The 21,686-nt window shown below is 34.0% G+C and overlaps 1 protein-coding gene across 1 annotated transcript; it reads right to left on the bottom strand.

Annotated features, from left to right (window-relative positions):
* Positions 1 to 1,891: 1,891 nt before the first annotated feature.
* On the bottom strand, positions 1,892 to 19,996 carry LOC145263261 (uncharacterized). The gene is made up of 5 exons (XM_080120345.1): positions 19,766 to 19,996; positions 4,095 to 4,313; positions 3,107 to 3,910; positions 2,417 to 2,763; positions 1,892 to 2,267 (listed from the first exon to the last, which is right to left on the bottom strand). Exons 1-5 carry the CDS (start codon positions 19,994 to 19,996, stop codon positions 1,892 to 1,894), a joined length of 1,977 nt encoding a protein of 658 aa, XP_079976471.1.
* Positions 19,997 to 21,686: the final 1,690 nt, after the last annotated feature.

A 21,686-nucleotide genomic window follows, 5' to 3' on the forward strand; every position in this document is an offset into this window, starting at 1 on the left:
TCATTTATTTTATGATTTACTATCTGTTAAGTCTCTGATTCAGTTGTCATTCTTACCTATTTTTTAAATACGTTAAACATTACAAATAAATATATTATAGACAGTTAAACATGAGAATACAATAACCATAGGACAAAATAAAAATGACAATAAAAATATATTTAAGATATAAAAATTACATGCAGTTAAAACTTTATAGATCGGTTAAGTACAGTTTGAAAATGCATTTGATTACTTATAAAAAAAAATGTTTTTCTATTTTTATCTTGGTAACATAATTCATACACAGGGAATAACAAAAGTGAGTCCACCCCTCACATTTCTTCAAATAATTAAGTATATCACTACATGCGACAATACCGAAAAACTGATTTTTTGACATAATAAAAAGTAATCTGCCTGCAGCATATATAACAGAGTTAATTTATTTTCCTTTCAAAATAACTCAAAATATAGGCATTAAAATCTAAATCCCTGGCAACAAAAGTGAGTGCATCCATTATGAAAAGTTGTCAATATTAACATACATCATATATACTCTCAATATTTTGTGTAACCACTATCATTAACTATTAACATTATTAATTAATCCAAAACTGCCTGTACGTTCCCGGGCATCGAGTTTACCAGAGATTCACATGTAGTCACTGGAATGCTCTTCCACTCTTTAATTACGACGTCGCGAAGCTGGCGGATATTTGCGACTTTGTTCATATCCACATCTGCTTAAATAAAACAAATGCGTATATATATATATATATATATATATATATATATATATATATATATATATATATAAATATATATATATATCTATAAAAGTGAACGTGTCTGTCTGTCTGTCTGTCTGTGTACATTTCCCTACGCAATAACTCTGTCAATTTTTAGTCTATAGATTCGAAATTTGAAATACCGGGTACTGGGATTTGGGAAAATCGATGTGACGGGTGTCAGCCAGAAATTTGGCTGTTAAGGGGTCAAATTTCAACGATTTTACCTTTAAGAACTCTACCAAACTCCTCCGACAATTTTGGGTCTAGACACTTGAAATTTTAGATATAGGTTCCTTGAAACTGGATCTAACTTAATAAAGTTATTTGAGCCCGAAACTATAAATGTTAAGGGGTCATAATAGGGGTCAAATTTAAAAAAAAAATGACTTTTTTTTTGTTTTGCTAAGCGTACACCTCAAAACACCCGGGCAAAGCCGGGCTGAAATGCTAGTATATATATATATATATATATATATATATATATATATATATATATATATATATATATATATATATATATATATATTAGGGTAGGTCGATTTTTCACTTTTTTCAGAATATTAAAAAATGGCACTTACCGAAAGTTGCGTCTGGACATATTAAGTACTCATGCAAAAAATTAGATGAAATGCTCGACCGGTTTTTTGCGTATTTTAAATCAAAGTTTTAGACGAAAATATACTGAAAATTCCTTGTTTTTCGCAAGGTTCGTCTTGAATATTTGTGTAAATACCAAAATGTTTCAGTATTTCAAATCAGAGGATGTCTTTTTATTTTATGAAAATGATATTAATTAAAAGAAAATATTAATAATCTTCAAATTGAAAAGATGCCCCCCCCCGCATTTTACTTTTATCTTTTTAAATTTCACCAATTATCCAAACTGTGTGGCAACTCTAAGTAAGTTAAGTAATAAGTAGATGTTCTGCACTCTGTCAAGAGATGAAAGGGTATGCTTTGGAGCTCCATCCCAGATGTGGCAGCAGTACTCCCTCTTAGAACGTATGTGTTTTTTGTACAGGTAGAGGATTGCAGTGGCAAATACTTTCTGGAGTCGCTATAGATCTGATGTCGGTCTTTCATTTCAAGAAACAAACAAACAAGGAAAAGATCAAACTTTATTTGGGTGAGCTTAATATATTGTCAAACTGCGCCATATAAGAGCCCTTAGACAAAAATGCTGGTCTCAATTTCTGACTCAACACTTTGGCTGTGATGTGTTGATGTCTTGCTTCAAAACCATACACGGTCTGTGATGCCTCCGTTGTTAACTTGACTGCCCGTTCCACGCCCTGAGAATGTGAGGGCAAATCTGACAAGTCCAGCTTGTTCCCAGTAAATAAAGACTCTTGAAGTTCAGAATCAGAAAAATCTTCCGTCATTGGTGATTCAAAAATACCACATAAGTTCAAGTCTATTAATTGTGTCCAATGGGTCGCATTAAAATTGATATGTGGTATTCTTTTTAAGCGTTTCCTGGTTGACTCCCCACTCCTGAAAGTATATAAAAATTAACTGAATATTAAAAAATTCTGATGTGTACTGCTTTAATAATTATGGTGAAATTAGATGAAATCTTTAAAACTGTTTGTATAAATTGGAATAAATAATTGAGTTGTTGAAAGAAAGAAATATTTACTTACCTAATGGCCAAAATTCGTTTTATAGCTTCTTCTCTTACTTCAACTTCCTCAGATTTGACCATCGAATATAGAAGGTTTTCAGGCAGTAAACAAAATGCATTACCTTGTATGTTTTTTAATGTGATCTGTTGGATTTCCTGCGGCTGCTCCTTAATCCTCTGGATCATATTAAAAATGTGCATTTGCTGATTGTGGAGTTTATTATTTTTTTTAATTTCAAACCAACAAATGGCATAAACATTTACAATGAAATTTATTAGCTTCTGGAGTTTTGTTGTGAGCCTTTGTGGGTATGCACCACGAGTCCATAAACACATGAGCCTTATGGCCAAAGTTAGCCATCTTGCCTGGTTTAAAGGACCAATTTTCCATAAAGCATATCTAGAGTCAACTTTACCTCTAGAAATACCTACTGTATATTCATACAATAGTCTCTGGTCACAACTCAGGTCAGTCATTTCATCAATTTTCAAAATTAAATCTAGAGGATTTCTAATTTTGGAAAATGATGTTTGGGGTAAATCATGGCAATCATTTGAGCATAATTTCCCCAGGGGTCCGCTAAATGTAGTAGGGCCTTTTGCGCAACCATCCATGTTTTTAAAAAGAGCCCTGAAAGGTAATTCATTATGGTGCAAAGAGCAACCAATTGTATGAAGATTTTTTTTTTAGCTTTTTTTCTAAAATTGCCACCATTCCACCTTCACAACCTGTGTTTGCATTCGTGTTATCAACAAGGATAGCCTTAATGGTGTTTTCACTGTTGAATTCATGCAAAACCTCCATCACTTTCTCTGCATGAACATCACCTGTTGCAGCATTGTTTGGAAGAACTCTGTGTGTCAAATATTGACTTTCATGTCCTGTCTCTTTTGTAAATGTTAAATGACGTTCTGGTGCCTTGGCTTTTTTCATAATTTTCTGTCCATTTTCCTTTACAGTTTCCTTATACAGTAATGTCTCCTTATCCATTCTCCCATCAACTCCAATGCATATTAAATTTTCAACACTTTCATTATGTTTTTCTTGTGCAGTTGTTTTTACTTTAGTTTTTGCCCTGTCAATTTTACATTTATCAATAAAGATGTTATTTATGTCAATATTAGGCACAAGAAGGTGCATAGCCTGCAAATCCAAGAGAAAAGCATTGGCAAGGCTGGCTCCAAGATTAGAAGATACGCCACCCCTGACTAACTCAAGAGCATATCTGGGAAATTTAACAAGGCTATAAGGTCCTTTTAGATGACTTTTTGACTGCAAATATTCTTCTTCTGGATCTTCACTTTGAGAAGATGAGTAAGAGGGAGAGGAGACATTACTCTGGAGATGTGAAGTCGAAGGTGTTGGTGATAAATATGTATTTTTTATTAATCCCTTTCGTTCCTTTTTACTTTTTTTTATAGCACTTTTATCAACTGGACCAAGCTGAAAAGTACCTTTCGGCCCTATTTTGTTTCTCTGATCCTTGAGGTATTTACGGTCCTCAACTGGAACCTGAAAAATCAGATTTTACTTATATCAAAATACATCTAAACAGATTAATATAAAAAATTAGTTTGCATGAAAAATAAAAGGGGAAAATGGTTTATATATTTAAATAATCTTAAAATATGGAAATTGGTTTTGAGATGAGATTATCTCATAAAGGCATTGTAAGAAAAATAAAAAAATAACTTACCTTCTTTTGAAGAGGACAGGTGCAAATAATGTGTTCAATCTGGCAATTTTCTTTATTGCATTTTACATGATAGTCGTCACAACTAAAAACTGGCAGTTTGCAAGAACAGGACGAAATATCAAATAGTGAATCCAGTTTTTCCACCCAGAATTTCTTTTGAGAAGCAGGAAGAGCTCTCCTATTTATTTGCTTGGCCTTCTCGAAACATAGAATAGTCACCTTTTTTAAATAGTCATTTCACTTAAAAGAGGTAAACATGGGTTAACCGCTTTCCAAATATCTATGATTTCTTTTGTTATTAATTTGGAAATAGCAAAATTTGAAAGGTGAGGGTAAGTATTTCGTAAATAATAACTATATTGTATTATTTGTCGATAAACTGGAGGTTCCGTTTTATTTAACGGGAAAGGTAGACCAGAAAATTTCATTACATTTTTACTACGAGTTGACATTGTAGATTTTCGGAACATTTTGAATAAAATATCTGAAAATAAATAAATAAATAAAATCAGAAATTAAATTACACAAATAATTTTTAAATAAATTTGATTTTAAAATTTGGTGCTTTTGCGCTTATGTTACCGTGCTATTTTTTAAATTGTATTTTCAAGTTAAAATCGAGTTTTAGGATATCTTCTTTTAGTCAATGTCAAATTTCTTTTCAACTTTCCCTCAAACTTTAAAATTACCACTTTATAGACAGCCTCCCCCAGCAAAAATTGTCCGTTTGGAGGTGCGAGGGGGAATCGTTGTGGGGGCCGCATGTAAACAGAGAATTTTTGCTTGGAGGGAATCTATAAATGTAGTCATTTTAAAGGATTTTTCGAGGGTGGAAACATTCTGCACATTTATCAAAATACTTGCCTGTGACAGAAAAAAATTGTTTTCATGATATGAAGACGTAACTAGATGACCAGAAAGGGGTACCCATTGTACGTTACATTTATATAGGAAAGTTATATCCCAGTTTTTAAAAAGTAATTTCTTCATATCATGAAAACTACTTATCTGCCCAAAATTTAAATGTGATATTCGTTTTCAGCACCCCCGAAAACCGAAAAAAGTTGTCATTTTAAAGTTTTTGGGGGAGTTGGAAAGAAAGTTGATAATGACCCTTTTCTTTTTTTTTAAAATTAAATTATTAGGTGTAAGTGCAGAATAGTTGCAAAACTATTTCCATGTTTAAATGGCTTTCTAAATAATAATGTTATTATTTCAGCACGGTAACATAAGTGCATAAGTACACAAAAACACTTAATAAATTTGAGAAAATTTGAAATAAATACTCTTGTTGACTTACCTTAAAGAGAAATATGAAGTTCAGCTCGCTCGTTGTTTTTTTTTTCAGGAATAAACACTATCTTTTTGAAATAGAAACGAATCAGAATAATTATATATGTTGTTGTTTTTTATATTTAAGCCTATTTTAGAGAAAAATTTAAGCGATATTTAAAAAACGTAAACACGAAAACACGTGCGTCGTAATTTCAACCGGTGAATCTTTATAAATTACCCAATAAATAAAACTTACATATATATATAGATATTTCTATAAACAATACAATATTAGAACATTTTTATTGTTTTTGTTTTTTATATTTTCGTTTAATCTCTAAAAACACGAAATAATAAATTTTTAAATATTTATTATTATAATGTATTGTATTGCTTGCTATGTTAACACTCGGGTTTTATTTAAGCGGTACATAGTGGCATTGTCACCGACGCCATGATAAAAATTGGAATTTATTTGGTCTTTAAGTTGGAATTCGCAACAAAATACAAAATTTTACAGAAAAATATTTCTTGTGGTAACTTTTAACATTATTTTGCAACTTTCTACCAATACCATTATGTACGGTTCCAAAATCGACCTACCCTAATATATATATATATATATATATATATATATATATATATATATATATATATATATATACATCCACCAGCAGGAATAGCTACCCTACGCTGATGATTCCGTATGTATGAACTCTTGCTTATGTAGATCTAAAAAATAATTTATTTAACATATATATGTATATATATATATATATATATATATATATATATGTGCGTGTAAACAATAGTAAGAAATAGAGATTTAAAGTAGGAATTTACAAATAGTTTTTATTATTCGGCAGAATACACCAAAACTGAAGGGCTAGGAACTCCTATAAATAATAAATATATTGTATAAATATATATGTATATATAATGAAATAAAAACATTATATATATATATCCAACAAGATTTGTTACCTACACTGATGATAGCGTAAGCTTGAAGAACTAGTGCGTGTAGGTCTCAATTAATAATTATTATACAAATATGTATGCACATATAATTAAATAAATGATATATATATATATATATATATATACATATATATATATATATATATATATATATATATATATATATATATATATATATATATATATATATATACATATTCCTGGGGAAATTGTTACCCTACACTAATTATTGCGTAGGAATGCAGCGTTAAGTCATCTGTTTTTCAGTAGAACACTCAGGCTTGCAACATAATGATGCTTTTCTGCTTCAATATTCCTCGGAAGATAGACACGTCGGGGCTTAAAACAAGAAGCTCCTATGGCATTATCTTCATCGGAAGATCAATCGCGGCCTATAACACAAAGCGCTCGCCTGGCTGAATGATTAAGGAATACCAATAAGAGCTTGAAACACAAGAAAGCTTTTTTGGATTAATGTTCATCGGAAGACCAGTCAGGAATGTACACACACGAAGCTCTGTTGGCTGAATGTTCATGGAGAAAACCTGTCGGGGTTTTAAACACAAGAAGCTGACTGTTTACAGGAAGACTAGTCAGAGCTTGTAAGACAAAAAGCTTATCTAAATAACTGTTCAGCAGGAGAACAGTCGGAGCTAGACAAAAAAACATCTTCTCTGGATGAATGTCTATCAAAAAAACAGTCGCAGCTTAAAACACAAAACGGTCTCTCAGAAGTAATGGTCTATATAAAACGTGACGGTTTAAGAGTTGCTATGGTAAGCAACAGCCAACAAGAAAAAAATAATAAACGTCGCTACGTTCCTACATTTTCTGAGATCTTTTGAACACAGTAATTTTATAATAACTTTTGTTTTACTGAAGGAAAATTCAAATTATTTTTTAAAAAAATATGGCTCAGAATGTGCCCTATTAACTGCAAAAATTGTTTGAAGTTTGGTCGCAAAAAGAGTGAGCGGGGAAGCTTTAAAACTATCCTAAATGAGTAAAACTAACGCTAAACCATATATACACTGGTTGAATGATACACCTGTCGTATAAAATCATAGCTTAAGGTAAAGTTGTGTAGCTTATATAAGCAATTCATTTATATTAACTGATTTTATATTCTCTTTATAGTCGTAGAAGCTGAGTGCGACCAGGGAAGTAATAATTGTTCCGACGGTGCACCGTTCCAGGACGTGCTCGCCCGTGGGTCAAAAAATCATAAACTACCTTTAAGGCAAATCGCTTTCAAATTTTACTCTAAGAATCATGTTTGTTCAAGACTGATGACACGGCAAACACGACTAACACGTCTGTCATCAGAATCGTTTGCTAGAGGGAGAAAATATTGATTTATAAATTTCTCAACGGAATCAGTAGAAACAGAAAATGGAATAGAATATATATATATATATATATATATATATATATATATATATATATATATATATATATTATACTAGCAGATGGTCCAGCTTTGCCCAGTGGTATAGGCATAATACTATTATATTATATCTAATACAGAAAGTGGGGAATGCACATATGAGGAATATATTTTTTTTCTAAAAATATCACTTCTTGTAAGTTAGAAAAATATTCGAGTTGAGAACGAAGCCAACACCTAAAGACAGATAGGTTGGTACGACAACTATTAGGCCGGCTTTACGCAAATTTTAACATGTGCTTTCAAACTTACTTATTTTCAACATAATGAAACTGTCACGTGAACCATTCACGCATGCGCATTCGTATAACAGTTAACAAACATGTAAAAATCCGACGACTCTCACGTAGATGCCTTTTTTCAAGTTTTAAAAAAAAATACATGTCGAATAAGCCAGAAGAACATAGCGCAAGAGAACTATAAACAATTTCATTCTAAGAAACGGTAATAATCTGGATAGATTTCGCAGTTGAAATTACTGAAATTTTGGGCGAATATTTGGTAGCTAGTAGTATTATATTAGTAACCTGGCCGATTGCATTATTATTATTGGCTCACATGGACCTTTCACACAAGTCAACACACGATCTGATTGGAAACCTGTGGTGTTCTCTGGAGGTTGAATGACACCAAGTCTCCCCAGACGTCCAGTTCTCTCCACCTCCTTCGATAATATTTGCAAATGAATTTGCATCATCGCAACCGCCTCTTACCATTGATTTCACGCTGACAGTGGCCATTGGTTTATACTGGAATTTGAGTGGCATTAAGCCTCCCAAAGTCCCAGTTCTCTTTGCGATTCTCCAACCAAGGTCTGGTTGGCGCTCTCTCCTCGGTCTTTCAGTCCTTCTTAACCCTTCTCAGCTCTTTGGTAGCACTTTTTATTGGGAGGAGCGGTGGTGAAACTAGGGGAGGATGCATGATGGGTGTGTAGAAATTGTAGATATGCAGCTTCGGTGTTTTTCATTCCCTGTAACGCTTATTCGTTATATTCTCTCCTTGTATTATTCTCCACATTCAAAGGTTTTCCTTAATATTTCAGCCGTTTTCATTATCGTTAGGTGTTGTACTTTTGCAGTCATTCCTCTGATTCAAATTTCTGACATTCTTTTTTCGAAATTTTTCGGAATTGCTCCTAGTGCTCCTACTATTATCGGTACTATTTTGATTTTCTTCATCATGCAAATCCCTTTTAACTCTCTGGCTAGCTCTTTGTATTTGCTTCGGTTCTCCATTTCATTCTTACTCACTCTGTGGTCAGCTAGGACAGCAAAGTCTACGATTTGACAGGATTTTTGTTCCTTGTTAATTATTACGACATCTGGTCTTCTTGCTTGTCCCATAAGATTTTGTGGTTTTCGTTTTCGAGTGCTGTTGCGGGTTTAGGCTTGTACAATTTGTCTGTACGCTCAAAATACAGTCCTTTGCACAATTCACAGTGCACCGCCCTCCGCCCTTGGTAATGCTTGTTCTTGTATTTCTTTTGGCCCAGTTTGCTGCATTCACTTACTATATGGTTTATCGTTTCGTCTCTTTGTCCACAGAGTCTGCATTTGCTGTTTTCTTTTGTTTTACCAATTCTTGCTTATTATTATTATTATTATTATTATTATTATTATTATTATTATTATTTTTATTGCTATTATTGTTGTAGTAGTAGTAATAATAGTAGTAGTAGTAGTAGTAGTAGTAGTAGTATAAACTATCGGATGCTTTTAGTTGTATTTTCTTTCTTAAACAGCAGGTCAATTCCTTTAACATTAGATATCCAAGCTGTATTAACACAATCGCCGTTGCAAAATTGTAAAATAAATTTTCTTGTCAATCTTATTAAGCAATTTACGTTGGGTTTTGTATCATGTTTCCAAGCTTTTACGTACATTGGGAATCACCTTGACTGCCATACAGTTCGAGGTGTTGATATATTATTATTGTGGCATAACATTATTAACTTTATAATGTTTTTTTTTAAATTTTTTATTTATTCATTGAGTATGATGATGATGATGATGATGATGATGTACGCTGACATTTTAACGGGCCAAAAAGCCATAAAAAGACGACGCGTAAAAAATCCAATAATTTGAGGCCCCTTGCATCTCTCTGCAGCTTTTTAATTTCGGATGAGATAGAGTTTGAACATATGAAGACATACATACAGACAGACACACATATAGCCCTTTTATATATTAGATTATTAATATTTTAGTAAAATTAGTTAGTTACTTAGTTATTTATTGTTTATACTCACAAAAATCGCCATGCTAGTAAGGCATTGCAGATTGCACACCAGTCGGATTCATAAATTATGAGTAAGGAACATTTCTTCAGCTTTCCATGAATTTATGTACACGTCTTAAATAACCTTTTCTTTAAACCAGTGGGCTATAACAGACTCTCTTTAATTTAATGTACAGCTCTATGCAATTGAATATTATACTAATTTAGTCGAATATCTTGCCAGCAAGGGACTGCTAATTCAAGTGTGCGTTGTGCGCCCAACCTGGCTTTCTATCTATAATTTCGCTTGTTCATTTTCTTTTAGATGCGTGTCTATTTATTTCATGCAGGGGGAATGTTTCTCCGTCCGTTACCAGGGAGGTAGCGGTGTGAGTTAATAAGGCAACTCTCCAGGGGGAATCCGACCGCCGATCAAAACGAATGGATATAATTCGCTGACTATTTACGAATCTCGTTTGACAACAGATATTGAATAATAAATCAGGGTGAAAACATGAAGTCGCAATTTCGAAATTAATGTTGTGGAATCGTACTTAAATAAAGAAACAGAAAATGAGGATACAATGGTAATCTCGCTATTTTGAATTGAACAACATGGTCATTTGTTAACATTTGTGTGTTTAATAAAGCATTTTTGTTTACATTTTTTAAATAAAATCGATAATTTTATGTTGCCTATATAATGTTCGGCTTTTATCATTCCTTAGTTAGTCCGTACCTTACGCTTCGAAAAATAAAAAAAGAAACTACTTCAAAAAGATCAAATTCGACAAATTAGACTTTACAATAGACATTGTCGCAACCATTGACAAGAACACAACAGTGGCATTCTTTTCATGTAGTTTTGTTTCCAAATATCATTATAAAAACATCTTTTGATCATCCGTGTAATAAGTGCGAGAAAAAAAAAACGCGCAGTAATTTAGACATACAACGGTTCTTCACCGAAGACAGAAGTTATGTAAACGTAACGTAAAAAGTATACACTTGAAAAAAATAAAAAATCTAAACAGTGCTAAAAAAGAAGTGTCTCCAAAGAGATTATTGACGTGTGAAGTAAATTAAAAAGTGTACATTACAATGGCAGTTTAGTATTTGTATTGGATAATGTATCCCACTATTACTTTGTGAATATTTTTTGTACTAATTCATTTATCTTATTTAAGCCAGTTCTATATTTATAATACAACCGCAATGTTTTAATAGAACTGCTTATAGTTGGTTTTCATGTAAAAAAAAAAAAATCTGTGTTATCAAAAAAAATCTTTCTTAAGTAAATATATTTCCCATTTAATGAATTTTACACGGGTCGTGCTAGTTTGTATTATTTAATCAATTATTCTCATCGCAATGGTTCGGTTGATCAAACCCCTTCACAGCAGTAAGTGCCTCTTTCCGACCCCAGGAATCATTCTGTGATACTCGAGAATGCAGGGTTAAATTCGAACACAACCTTTTATTAAATTAACTATAAGAGCATATTTTTCCGTCAACCAAACTGACATATTCTGTTAACTGCCTTTTCGCATCCAATGCACAATGTAAATGGTTATGTAAAGTTTATGTTTTCTTAACAAACTTTAATTTCAGCATTTATTCAAGTACATGTACAGTTAGATAGAAAGTCGTGCACGTTAATTATGACTATGCCATTTATTCTTACTAATTATTTCTTTAATATACGAGTTTTAGTTTATGCTTCTTTCAATATTACTTAATAATGAAACAATTATTACTGATCATTGATCTACACCAAAAGAACACCTGTAAAGCTTACCTGATTTTCATTAAAAAAATATCACCAACTGGTTATATTAGTGATGGAACACTGATAAAATATTGGCACGTCGGTACACAAGCACACTAATCGTGATATTTGTTAACGTTCATTTTTAAGCAAAATTAATTTGATGTCTAGTAATATTAGTATAATATCTTTCATCCTATTAAAGAGATAATCCTGGCTGGTTAAGATCATTCAAATCTACATGATTGAATAATAAAAATCAGGTTTTGCAGCAACACAAATTTCGCACAGGAATTTACGCTGTGTCTTCGTCAATATGAACCAGCCCACGAAGTGTATAAGCAAAGCTGATGGAATGGGAACATTCTAGCCTCATGCATTAAATTAGATTCGATTCGAAATATCGTGCAAATTTCCAAGTCCCATAGAAGGATTCCCCTCCTCCGCATTATACGCCTAAGGATCGGAATTTACTTTGGCAGAAATATAACAACTATGGAAACTATTCTCCGAAATAATATTAATAATCTTTTTAAGCCAGAAAAATCCGTCCAAACACATGCAATGAGTAGCCGCGTAGTTTTGTATTCGAAGCTCAAATATTTCTTAATAATCCAAGTGAGTGTTTTGACGTTCAATAAACCAGACTAAATTTGGCACATAACAAATGTCATCCTTTAGAAAAAAAAGCAACAATAATATTCACTGCTGTTAATTTCGTTTTCTTCGCACAGAATGATGTCTGAATGAATTTGGCAAATACATTTCACATATTTAGATTCCATAAGGAACGCGTTTACACACACACATACACAGACAAACATATATATATATATATTTATATATATATATACATATACTATATATACATAAATATATATTGATAGGTATATATAAATATATATATATATATATTGATATATATAAATATATATATATGTATATATATAAATATGTATATTGATATATATATAAATATATATATATTGATATGAATATAAATATACATATAAATATATATATAAATATATATATATATATACAAATATATGTATATTGATGTATATATATATATAAAATATATATATTGATATATATATATATATGTTGTGAAGGAACATAACTGGCTATACACCGGTTACAAACTGTATATATATATTGGACTGTTTGGCAGACAGCGGCAGACAGCGGCAGACAAGCAGTCGCAGTAAGACGGATAGTCTTACGTGTTGATTATCAGACTTTCTTCCCCATACTTGTTACTATGTACTTCTATTTACCTTAGGCGAGCAGCCTTACGTTTCTGTATTATAAATAAACCCCATTACACATACCACTCGGTGTAACTCACGTTTGTCTTTATTTCCTAAGTATTTAGGAATATAACAATAGCGACGAAAGGATGTTCTTTCTCTTAACAGAGATAAATTACCGTACCAAGGACTGTGTACAATGCAAGGATTTTTTGTTTTACGAAAAAAACAAACTACACAAGGATTTTTGACCACGTGCGTCAATGAATTTAAAAATTTTTCCTACCTAAAGTAGCGAAAAGTACGGATTTTTCTTCGTAAAGAACTCACAAGAAATTATAGAAACATGTTCAAGGTAAAGTTGAATTTATATTTATTTTGACAAGTAAAAAAAAAAAAAAAAAATGGTCGCAAGTTGAATTCGAAACTACACTAAAGGATTACGAGTTTCGAAAGAAAAAATATAAATACAACGACTATTGTACCATTTTATGCCACGTGGGAACGGCAGCCATATATTTTTTTTTTTTTGGAAAATTAATTGTTTGTTATTGCCAGTATATGAATAATTGGAACTATTTGTCGTGGGAAGTAAGAAATATTTTGTGTATGAACTTACGTTGTTGAAAAAAAAAAAAGAAAAAAAAAAAAAAAAAAGAATTATTTTACAAAGCCTGTTGAATTACTATGGATGAACTTTGTTGAAACGTGTTGTGTCTGCATATTGCTACTAATTTACGATATACGTAAATTTACGATTTTTCTTTGGAATTATTGTGTAGAATTCGAAAAGACATTTTTGTACTAGAAGCTAACATGGAACAATTAGCAGAGTTAACTAAGGCTCTAGCCCTTAGCATCCAGGAACAGACAAAAATGACTCAACAATTTTTAGCGCAACAACAACAACAACAAATTCAACAACAACAGCTACAGCAACAGCTGCAACAACAACAAGAAAGAACACTAAAACTTTAGAGGCACAACAAGAACAAACAAACATACTACAACGACAAATGTCGACACAGCAAAAGAATTTAGAAAAGCTAATTCTAACGTCGACCGGGAAGAAGACTAATTTTTCTGCCGAGGGTATTTCAAATTCACTAACGGAATTTCGTTACTCCCCGGATACTGGTGTTACTTTCCCTGTATACTACAGAAGATACGAAACAATTTTTACGAAAAGATGTTTAGACTGGACCGATGAGGAAAAAGTTACCCTGCTACTACAAAAACTGGGTACTGATGAAAACACCAAGTATGCAAATCTAATTCTACCAAAAAAACCGGAGGAGGTTTCGTTCGAGGAAACAATTAGTACCTTGTCGAAAATATTTGATAAAAGGGATAGCCTATTTCACTCTAGATACAAATGTTTGAACATTCAGAAGGCAGAAGCTGAAGACTATCTAGAATATGCTTGCACTGTGAACTGTTTATGCGAATCATTTAAATTGAATGAAATTTCCGCAGACCAATTTAAATGTTTAATCTTTGTACAAGGTCTCACAGCACCAAGGGACAAAGATATACGTTCACGGATCCTAACAATTATGGAGGCGGATCCTAACATAACATTGCAAAAAGTCACTGAAGAGTGTCAACGTCTGATTAACATAAAGAAAGACAACACTCGCATTGAAGAGAAAAATATTTTTAAGGTGCAGCAAGTAAAAAGGCAAGGGACCACAAGAAAGTCCAGGTTCCAAGAACACAGCATCCTTAAAGGATACAAAGACCCAAAGCTAAAGTGTAAATGTTGTGGTAGTTTAAGACACAACAATAAGACCTGCTGGTTTAGGAACAAAATATGTTATGAATGTGGTCTCAGAGGTCACAAGGGAACATACTGTGCCCAGAAGAAAAGACAAGGGACCGATAATGTAAATACGCTTCGCATGAATAAAGAAAAAAGCTGCGAAAGACGGAAATATGTTGATGTTCGGATAAATGGACATCTGGTTACATTGCTTCTGGATAGCGGTGCAGATATTAGTATTATAAATGAAGATATATGGAAAAGGATAGGTCGACCTGAATTAACGAAAACCAGAAAGACGGCGAGAAGTGTGTGCGGCAAAAGATTAGAGTTCAAGGGAGAATTAAAATGCAAAGTGACATTCGCTAACCAGACTCATAAATCCAAAGTGTACGTCGTACCAGGAAAGAATACATGCCTGTTTGGGGTAGATTGGATTGTCCTGTTTAATTTATGGGAGAAACCCATAAATTCGTTTTGTAACGTTTTAACTGCAGAAAAAGCAAACCAAAGGGAAGACTTCCTGAAGGATTTGAAAACTGAATTTCCCAATGTTTTTGCCGAAGGACTAGGACTCTGTATTAAGACAGAGGCAAAATTTGAATTAAAGAAAAATGCCACTCCAGTATTCAAACCTAAAAGGAATGTGCCTTTTTCAGCGATGGAAGCAATCGAAAAAGAGTTGGATAGACTTCAACAACTGGAAGTCATTGAAAAAGTTAACCACACAGATTGGGCAATCCAACCGTGTATGTAAAGAAAAAAAAATAAAAGAATAAGGGTCTGTGGAGATTTTTCAACGGGTTTAAATGACTGTCTATTGGACCATAATTATCCCCTTCCGTCCGCAGAAGATCTGTTCTCTAAGCTTAACGGAGGAAAAATTTTTTCTAAGATAGACCTCTCAGATGCTTACTTGCAAATTAAGATCAGCGATGAATGCTCCAAATACTTAGGCATAAATACTCATAAGGGCATTTTTAAGCTAAAGAGGCTTCCTTTTGGATTAAAGGTTGCTCCTGCTATTTTCCAGCAAATTATGGACACGATGCTGGCAGGGTTGGAATTTTCAATGGCCTACCTTGACGATATCCTAATTAAAAGTGAAAATTTGCAAGATCATAAGAAGCATGTAAAAGAAGTATTCAAAAGAATACAGGAATTTGGTTTTAAATTGAGCCCAGAAAAATGCGATTTTTTTATGAAAAAAATTAAATATCTAGGTCAAATAATCGACAAAGAGGGTCGAAGACCGGATCCACAAAGGACTGAAGCAATTGAAAAGATGCCTGCTCCAGATTCAGTGACAAAATTAAAATCGTTTTTGGGATTAGTTCAATACTATGCAATTTACATCCCTAACATACATAATTTAAGAGCTCCTCTTAACGAGTTACTGAAAAAGGGTGTTAAATGGAACTGGAATAAGGAATGTGAATCTGCTTTCAAAAATATCAAAAGATGTCTACTGTCAGACTTAGCATTGGCACATTTCAATCCAGAAAAGGAACTAATACTAGCAACGGACGCCAGTGATTACGGTGTTGGCGCTGTATTACTTCACAAGTATGAGGATGGTAGGACAAAAGCTATCGCCCATGCTTCAAGAACGTTGGTTGCAGCGGAGAAAAATTACAGCCAAATTGAAAAAGAGGCGCTGTCGATAATATTTGGAATTACAAAGTACAATCGATTTCTCCATGGACGATTTTTTATTTTGCAAACCGACCATAAACCCCTACTTACCATATTTGGATCAAAGAAAGGCATTCCCACACATACTGCGAATCGATTACAGCGATGGGCTGTAACCCTCTTAAACTATCAGTTTAAGATGGAACATGTATCCTCAAAAAAGTTAGGACACGCAGATGCATTATCACGGTTGAGCCCTAAAAGAAGCGAAAGTTTAGAAGAAACGGTAATTGCTGCGCTTAAAGACGAAAGTGAATGTACAAGTTCAATGTGTAATATGATACGTGAACTTCCGGTAACTTTCGAAAAAAAAAAAAAGAGGCAGTAAATGACATTTTCATTAAGAAAATGAAAAATCAATTGGGATGGATAAAAAAAAATAAAAAGGTAGATCAAACAACGCCTTTTTCCATCTGTGAAGATGTGCTCATGTATGGTGAGAGGATCGTAATTCCACTAACGTTACAGAGGAAAATTCTGAAGGAATTTCATACAGGTCATCCGGGCATTTCGAGAATGAAATCCCTTATGAGAGGATATGTGTACTGGCCTGGTATGGACAAGGAAGTTGAAAAATGTGTCAAGACATGCAGAGGATGTCAATTAGCAGCTCGAGATCCTCCAGTAAAAACGACGCCATGGCCAAAGACGGACCTACCCTGGTCACGTCTGCATATTGATTATGCGGGACCTATAAATGGTTATTTTTACTTGATTATTGTAGATTCTTTTTCAAAATGGCCAGAAATATTTAAGTTTAGACATCCAACAGCAAAAAAACACTGTGAGTGCGCTTAATGAAATTTTTAGCCGTTTTGGAGTGCCAAAAACCTTAGTGAGCGATAATGGAACATCATTTACTGCTCATGAATTCAAAGAATTCTGTGACTCACTAAATATTCTACATATGACAACACCTGTGTACCATCCACGATCGAATGGGTTGGCCGAAAAATTTGTAGATACGTTTAAAAGGGCACTTAAGAAAAATCTTACTACGGACACAGACGAACAATGTATTCAAACATTTTTAGCAATTTACAGGGTGACACGCAATCCTAATAATAATGTCAATTCTTCCCCGGCTGAGCTAATGTTTGCAAGAAAGATAAGATCTGTCTTCGATAGGCTGCTACCAGAGAAAAAGAAAGTTTTCAAAAAAGAAAACCTTAATACCAAGTGCTTCTCCCCAGGTGAAAATGTATATTTCAAAAATTTTCAAAATGGACGAAATCAGTGGGTTGAAGGTATTATCAAAAAAAGGATTGGGAGCATGGTCTATACCATCCAAGGATTAAGGTTTGTCTGCAAAAGACACAGAAATCAAATACGTCCCAGACTGTCTCCAAATGTGGAAGAGACACCAATGGAAACATTGTGCGATATTTTTGATATACCAAAACCAGCGTGTGTACCGCAAACAATGAATATTTCGCCTGAACCGACCATACGGGCTGGACAGAAACCTTTACCCCGGGTAACGCTGACCAGAAGGAAAAGCGCAAGAAAGAGAAAAGTTACCAGGAGATTAAGCCCTGACCCTAAAAGGAAGAGGTATTTAAGCTAAAATCAGGAAGATTTCAGCTTCAGGGGGAGGTGTTGTGAAGGAACATAACTGGCTATACACCGGTTACAAACTGTATATATATATTGGACTGTTTGGCAGACAGCGGCAGACAGCGGCAGACAAGCAGTCGCAGTAAGACGGATAGTCTTACGTGTTGATTATCAGACTTTCTTCCCCATACTTGTTACTATGTACTTCTATTTACCTTAGGCGAGCAGCCTTACGTTTCTGTATTATAAATAAACCCCATTACACATACCACTCGGTGTAACTCACGTTTGTCTTTATTTCCTAAGTATTTAGGAATATAACAATATATAAATATATATATGTATATATAAATATATTTATAATGATATATATATATATATATACATAAATATATATATATATATATATAAATATATATATATTGATATATGTGTATATATATGTATATATATATATATATGTATATACCGTTATAGAAATTACCTTTAATGTCAATGTGGAGGCTCACGTTACACTCTTATATTTGTGCGAAAATATTTACCCATGTATTTACATTTGGTTTTACCATATATATTTATTCTGTCAATTTTAACAATATAAGCGGTTTTACTTTGACTTAAATGATAATGAGATATCGATTTTTACGTGAGCGAAATGCCATAATGTAAACAAATGTGTGTATATATATATATATATATATATATATATATACATGTGTGTGTGTTTAGTATTATATATATTATCATTATATATATATATGATGATTGTTGCATCTTTACAGATGATCGCTGTCACAGTGAGTTCCCCTAATCTTGTCGTACATGACATATCAGATGACTCTGCACTCCCGCCGCAGATTTGCACATCTTGAACCAGATGTGATATACAGATTGAGCAATTTCCCCTGATTTGGCATCGCCTGAAGATTTAAGGGTATTCCTATGAACAATCACAAGTCTTCTTAAACCAGCAGTAGACTTGCAATCTTTGGTGCATGTTTAACATATCGTTTGGTTCGGACTAATGCGTGCAAAATTTTCTTGAACAGAATTTTTTTGCGACTTGAAGTGGTTGACGTAGCTAACTTTCGACAAAAGCACTTGTTCATAAATGTCGCATTTCCAGCTCTATGTGTCATGGTTAAGACCCTCAATTAAACCTTTGCGAAGCTCTCGCCTCAGATTGCTGTCGGCCTTATTTCTTTTATCCAGAGTATCACAGCTCTCACGTACAAGCTTTCGTTACTTCGGCCTTTGAAGAGTAAGTAAGCATGTGTCGATGTCGATTTCAAAATTATACTTTGTAGTGTTCTTGAACCTCTTGTGTTGAAGGCGATTGTGTTGAGGGCGCTTGCCATTTTCCACTCACCGCAGCAAATTTGATTTGGCAGCCTACAATCTTTCATTCGACCCAGTTGCCCTACATAAGTCATGAGATCTGATTAAAAGAGTCTCAACCCTAGAACGACATGCTTTCACAAGGACTTCAGTATCGGGTACTTGTGCTTGCCACTTGATGTTTAAGATACGCCTCAAGCATTTTTGGTGAAATCGTTCAAGCCATTTAATGTGCCTTTGATGCAATGTCCATGTCTCCGATGAATCTAACAGTGTGGTTAGCACACTGGTCCTGTAAACTCAAAGCTTAATCCTGTCCCTGGTGTCACGATCAGACAACACTCTCTTCTTCAACCTCTCAAAAGCTACAGATACCTTCTGAATTCGTCTGCGGGTTTCAGTGTCGATACGGCTATCCCTCGACAGATATCTACCAAGGTAGCCAAATGAATCAACTACTCCTTGTCTAGTACCACAGATCATGATGTTTGGTTTCTCATATGACTGGCCCGGTGCAGGAGTTAACATCACTTTTGTTTCAGACAGACTGATCCTCAGACCAAAGGCAATGCAGAAGTTAACACAGCTATCCATTATATGCTGCATATTTGTCTCAGTGTGCGACAAAAAAAAACAGAATCTTCTTCATAGAGTAACTCCTTGACTAAGACATAATGCATCTTGGTTCTGGCATTAAATCTTCTAAGATTAAAAAGGCGACCCTTGGTTAGAAATTTTAAGATGACACCTTTATCGCAATCTCGAAACGCATGCCCAAGTAGAGCAGCAAAATATATAGAGAAATAAGTAGGGACATGAATATCATCTTGTTTGACACCGTTGTCAACTGGGATTTCATCAGACAATTTTCCGTTTAATGAGACTCGAGCTTTCATGTCTCTGTGAAGTTCCTTGAAAATTCTAACAAAGGTTGGAGCACATCGTATTTTCTCTAAGATCAACCTGAGAGCATCCGTGTTGACGGTGTCAAATGTTTTGGTTAGATCGACAAACACTTCATACAGCGGTATTTCTCCTGGACTTACCAGGCTGAAAAACATATCCATAGTTCCTCTGCCAGACCTTAATCCACTTTTAGACTCTGGAATAGCATTAGGACAAACTTTCTCTAGTAACCTGTTTAATAGAAGTCGTACGAGACATTTCCGAGCAGCTTCCAAAAGCGTAAACCCACGGTAGTTGTCACAAACATTCTTCTGTCCCTTTCTTTTAAACAGGGTCACTAAGACACCATCAATCCAATCCTGTGGAACAGAAGCACCTTCCCAGACTTTTTCACCAAAATCTAGGATAGCATTAGCAATAATCCCACCTTCAGTCTTTAGAGGTTCTACCGGAACGCCATTCAAACCAGGTGACGTGAGATAGACAACTGCACCTCAACCAGACTAGGCAACGATCAATTCTGAATATGATATCACATTTTAGTAGGCTATCAATTGCATCAGCATCCACTGCTAAGGGATTGTGGCACATATCGTTAAAGTCCACTTGTCATCTTTTCAAGATATTTTCTGGATCCTTAATGACAATAGAGCCATCTTTCGACATCAGGGTAGATATTGAAGAGGTAGGGGGACGAAATACTTGGTGCAGGTGTCGATAAAATTTCTTCTAATACTTTGTGTCTAATGCCTTTTAGATCTGCTCCGTTATATTAATCTACCATTTGTTGTTCCTATTTCTTAGCTCACGATGCAATGTGGCTTTGACCTCTTTGTATTGTCACAAATTAGTTGTATGATCAGAATAATCTTTACCAAGGAAAGATTCATTAATTGTCTGTTTATTCATAAGCAACTGATAAATTTCAAGATTGTTGTCATCAAACCAGTCCTTGTTTACCCCTCTTGAAGCCAAGAACTTCAGCACCAGCAGAATAAACCTGAGTCTCCAAATTCACCTATGTACCATCAAATGCAAGATTTTCAAGCTTTTCCGCCATACTTTTTTGAACTTCAGGCAACTTTAACTTGGCGACATCAATACGACTAGGTACCTTAACGCATCTATGACGAACTTTCTTACGGATCCGTAGATTTATATTTCCTCTCACCAACTTGTGATCGGTATCATATTCAGCACTGCGCATGACACAAACAGTATATAATCTCGAAAGTCGCGTTTTCGAGTTATGGTGAAGTCAATCAGGTGACCATGCTTTGACGGTGGATGTATCTAAGTAGCATTGTGCTTCAGTTTACGGCGAAAAAAGGGTTACAGATAGCAAGATTAAATTCTGAACACAGCTCAAGTAGCTTCAGGTCATAGCATT

The sequence above is a fragment of the Euprymna scolopes genome, chromosome 38, assembly GCF_053919585.1.
Source record: "Euprymna scolopes isolate OS-2025 chromosome 38, ASM5391958v1, whole genome shotgun sequence".
Classification (NCBI taxonomy): domain Eukaryota; kingdom Metazoa; phylum Mollusca; class Cephalopoda; order Sepiida; family Sepiolidae; genus Euprymna; species Euprymna scolopes.